The sequence below is a fragment of the Colobus angolensis genome, unplaced genomic scaffold (assembly GCF_000951035.1).
Source record: "Colobus angolensis palliatus isolate OR3802 unplaced genomic scaffold, Cang.pa_1.0 Scaffold60, whole genome shotgun sequence".
Classification (NCBI taxonomy): Eukaryota; Metazoa; Chordata; class Mammalia; order Primates; family Cercopithecidae; genus Colobus; species Colobus angolensis.
The window spans coordinates 3,503,012-3,508,054 of record NW_012119599.1 but is presented as its reverse complement, the minus strand read 5'-3'; the positions used below and the strand labels follow the sequence as shown (position 1 = coordinate 3,508,054).

Here is a 5,043-nt window from a genome sequence, read left to right as displayed (position 1 = left end):
TATTAAACTGTTAGACTTATGGTTCTAAATGGATCATGTTTATACTTAGTGAATGGGAGCCTGTTGACCTCATTCTTTGTTTACACCTGTATGAAAAACATGACAAAAGAATACACGATGCTGTAAGGACAAGGTCACTTTTTCCCTGGTTTATCAAGGCTTTCTCCCATGACCTAAGTGTGAAATTCTGATATTTCTGAAGAAAGCATTTACTGCCCTCATCTCTAAATATTGCCTTTTTTTTTAATAGGCAGCAAGCATCAAAATAAGATGGAGACACTCCAAAAATTTGCATTAAAATACCTTTCAAATCAAGAGCTATCCTGCTGGCAAATCTGGAAACAGGTTGCAAGGGAATTAACCAGGTGTCTTCAGGGGAAGAGTTCCCAGTTACTACAAGGTGACTCTATTCAGGTTTCTGAAAATGAGAACAATATAATGAACCCTAAAGGGATTTATATTGAAAATCAAGAGTTTTCATTTTGGAGAACCCAGCATTCTTGCAGGATTATATATCTGAGTGAGTCAAAGATTCAGAGTAGAGGTAAGCAAATTGATGTGAAAAATAACCTGCATATACATGAAGACTTCATGAAGAAGTCACCATTTCATGAGCATATTAAAACTGACACAGAACCAAAACCCTGCAAAGGTAATGAATATGGCAAAATCATTAGTGATGGCACCAATCAGAAATTACCCTTAGGAGAGAAACCCCATCCATGTGGTGAGTGTGGAAGGGGCTTCAGTTATAGCCCAGGGCTTCCCCTTCATCAGAATGTTCACACAGGAGAAAAATGCCTCAGTCAAAGCTCACATCTGCAAACTCTTCAGAGAATTCACCCAGGAGAGAAACTCAATAGATGTCATGAATCTGGTGATTGCTTCAATAAGAGCTCTTTTCATTCTTACCAATCTAATCATACAGGAGAAAAGTCCTATAGATGCGACAGTTGCGGCAAAGGATTCAGTAGCAGCACGGGTCTTATCATTCATTACAGAACTCATACTGGAGAGAAACCCTATAAATGTGAGGAATGTGGTAAATGCTTCAGTCAAAGTTCAAATTTTCAGTGCCATCAGAGAGTCCACACTGAAGAAAAACCATACAAATGCGAAGAGTGTGGTAAGGGCTTTGGTTGGAGTGTTAATCTCCGTGTTCACCAGAGGGTCCACAGAGGTGAGAAACCCTATAAATGTGAGGAGTGTGGTAAGGGCTTCACTCAGGCTGCACATTTTCACATCCATCAGAGAGTGCACACTGGAGAGAAACCCTACAAATGTGATGTGTGTGGTAAGGGCTTCAGCCACAATTCACCATTAATATGCCATCGGAGAGTCCACACAGGAGAGAAGCCATACAAGTGTGAGGCGTGTGGGAAAGGCTTTACCCGTAATACAGATCTGCATATTCATTTCAGAGTTCACACGGGAGAGAAACCCTATAAATGTAAGGCGTGTGGTAAGGGCTTCAGTCAGGCTTCAAATCTTCAAGTCCATCAAAATGTCCACACTGGGGAGAAACGATTCAAATGTGAAACATGTGGGAAGGGCTTCAGTCAGTCCTCAAAGCTTCAAACCCATCAGAGAGTCCACACTGGAGAGAAACCATACAGATGTGATGTGTGTGGTAAGGATTTCAGTTATAGTTCAAATCTTAAACTACACCAAGTAATTCACACTGGAGAAAAACCATATAAATGTGACGAATGCGGGAAGGGCTTCAGCTGGAGATCAAATCTTCATGCGCATCAAAGAGTTCACTCAGGAGAGAAACCCTATAAATGTGAGCAGTGTGATAAGAGCTTCAGTCAGGCCATCGATTTCCGGGTACATCAGAGAGTCCATACTGGAGAGAAGCCATACAAATGTGGTGTCTGTGGTAAGGGCTTCAGTCAGTCCTCTGGTCTTCAATCCCATCAGAGAGTCCACACGGGGGAAAAGCCATACAAATGTGATGTGTGTGGAAAGGGCTTTAGATACAGTTCGCAGTTTATATACCATCAGAGAGGCCACACTGGAGAAAAACCTTACAAATGTGAAGAGTGTGGGAAAGGCTTTGGTAGGAGCTTGAATCTTCGCCATCATCAGAGGGTCCACACAGGAGAGAAACCCCACATATGTGAGGAGTGTGGTAAGGCCTTCAGTCTCCCCTCAAATCTTCGAGTCCACCTGGGTGTTCACACCAGGGAAAAACTCTTTAAATGTGAAGAGTGTGGTAAAGGCTTCAGTCAGAGTGCACGTCTTCAAGCCCATCAGAGAGTCCACACTGGAGAAAAACCATACAAATGTGACATGTGTGATAAGGACTTCCGTCACCGTTCACGTCTTACGTATCATCAGAAAGTCCATACTGGCAAAAAGCTTTAGAAATAAGAAGTGTGTTACCAACTTTTGTCTGAATGGACCTTTTCAAGTGTTTGGAGAGTGCATGCTGATGGTAAACCCGATAAAAGTATTGAGAGTGGAAGGGGGTTTATTCATGCTTGGAATCTTTCTAACAAATCCATCAAGATGACATAGAACCATGAACAGGAATAGAACTCGTATTTAGGGGAAAAATGGGGCTTGTTGCCCTCTTGGTAAGATCTAGTTAATATAAATGATCACCTTTCATTGTGAATATATGCCTGAAGATAATGTGTGGAAGGATATTTGCCATATGCTAACTGGATTTTTGGCCAGGGAGAGTTTTGAGTTATTATTCCTTTTAATTTTCATTTTATACCTACAGTGATCATTATTTTCATGAAAGCTGTAAAGCTATGAATAATGAATAAAATTACTGACTAAAAATTTTCTGTAACTAAGGAGTCATAATATGATTATTTTATATGGTACATAGATTTAAAATTAAGGAATATATCCCCAGGGATGAATCTTTGATCTTCAGAAGTAAATATATGTCTGCCATAGAGGTATATTAAAGGATAGTATGGCCGGGCATGGTGGCTCATGCCTGTAATCACAGCACTTTGGGAGGCCAGGGCGGGTGGGTCATGATCTCTTGGTCAGGAGATCAAGACCATCCTGGCTAATATGGTGAAACCCCGTCTCTACTAAAAATACAAAAAAATTAGCCAGGCTTGGTGGCACATGCCTATAGTCCCAGCTACTTGGGACGCTGAGGCAGGAGAATTGCTTGAACCCGGGAGGTGGAGGTTGCAGTGGGCCAAGATCACGCCATTGCACTCCAGCCTGGTGACAGAGTGAGACTGCGTCCCAAATAAATAAACAAATAAAGGATAGTCAGTGCATCATTGTTTTAATAGCAAACAGAAGTAGTTGGATTGCCAAAGTATTTTGTGCTTTACCAATCCAGCAGCACACTATGCAGACATCAAATGGGAAAAGGTAAATTTTTAGCTGTGGATGTTGGAAGATGTTCAGAGTATATTAACTTGAAAAAAAAAATGTGAGACTTTTATGTGATCCTATTTTGTAAAAACGCATAGGTGAATAAGTATTTACTTAGAGTTCTCTCTAAATAATGGGATTTTACTTTATGTATATTTTTATATTTCTTTAAACTTATTTTGAAATAATTTAAAACTTTCAGAAAAATTATAGAAATTATATAAAAGCTCCCATATACTCTTTGCCCAGATTCACCAGTTGTTAACATGTTTGAATTATTCTCTCAATAAGTATGAGCATATATATACCCATACTTATACATGTTATATGCATTTATACATAAAGTTTGGCCATATGAATATGTTATATCCTTCTCCCTACACTAAATACTTAAGTGTGCCTTCCTAAGAACAAGGATATCTACTTAGCTTTAATACAACATTCCAGTGATTTATTTACTTAGAGACAGGGTCTCATTCTGTTGTCCAGGCTGAGTGCAGGGGGATGATTATAGCTCACCCCAGCCTTGAACTCTTGGGCTCAAGCGATCTTCTCCACTCAGCCTTTCAAGTAGCTGGGACTGCAGGCGTTGACCACCATGCCCACCTAATTTTAAAGATTTTTGTAGAGATGGGCTCTCGCTATGTTGTCTAAACTGGTGTCGAACTCTTGGACTTAAGTGATCCTTCCACCTCAGCCTTGCAAAATGCTAGAATTATGGGCATGAGCCACTGCACCCAGAAAGAAAATTTACTATTGATACATAACACTATGTAACCTACAGACCTTATTTAAATCTTACAGTTATCCCAATAATATATTTATTGGTTTTCTGCTCGAGAGTCCAAAGATTACACATTGCATTTAGACTGCTTTAATCTGAATTGCTACCTCTTTCATTGTTTTTAATGACCTTGATATTCTTGAGATTATTTTGTAGACTGTCTCTTAATTTGGATTTGCCTGAGGTTTCCTTACAAGTGGATTTGAATTACATTTTTTTCCCTGAGGACTCTAAGTGGTGTGCAGCACATCAGGAAACACGGTATGTTTGTACCTTTATAGGTGATGTTAACTTGGAACACTTGATTGGGGAGGGCTGCGCTGGGTTTTTCCACTGTGAAATTACTATTTTTTTCTTTGTAATTAATAATTACAAAGGCAACTTGTGGGGAGACACTTCCTGACTCTATAAATAGCTTGTTTTTCGTAAATTTTCCTCCACTAGTTTAAGCATTCTCTACGTCTGGCCTAAATCAGTAATTGCTCTGATGGTGTAAAAGGGTGATATATTCAACCTTCATCATTCCTCCAACACTTGTTAGATTGTTGTTCTACTCTAAGGAAGTTTCCCTTCTGTCCTGTTTGCCTGTCATGTATTTTTAAATAAATTTGAACACATCTACACTATACAATATTCAAAGCTCATCTTGTATTCTTCCTGCCCCATCCATGGAATTTGCTGTTTGAGAACTCAGATTCTTCTGATTGGGGGGATGGTAGTTAAACATCAAGACCTGGGTAATAGCTGTAATAGATGTGCCTTTTGTTTTTGTTTTTTTTTCCACTAGGGGATGAAGGAGGGGAAAGAGGTATATAGACAGGAAGAGAAGTAGAAAGGTAGAAAGAATTAAGGATGAGTTCCTGCTTTTATCTCCAGTTCTTTTTTTTTTTTTTTTTTTTTTT

General features: G+C 39.4%; 1 protein-coding gene across 7 annotated transcripts in view; it reads left to right on the top strand.

The window, feature by feature from the left end:
* Nucleotides 1-2,806, top strand: part of ZNF227 (zinc finger protein 227) — an 18,859-nt gene extending 16,053 nt beyond the window's left edge. For all 7 annotated transcript variants that reach the window (XM_011963059.1, XM_011963056.1, XM_011963060.1 and 4 more), the window contains one exon: nucleotides 251-2,806. In XM_011963059.1, the coding sequence (XP_011818449.1) occupies nucleotides 251-2,370 (2,120 nt within the window). In that variant the 3' untranslated portion in view covers nucleotides 2,371-2,806. The remainder of the gene's footprint in view (nucleotides 1-250) is intronic.
* Nucleotides 2,807-5,043: the final 2,237 nt, after the last annotated feature.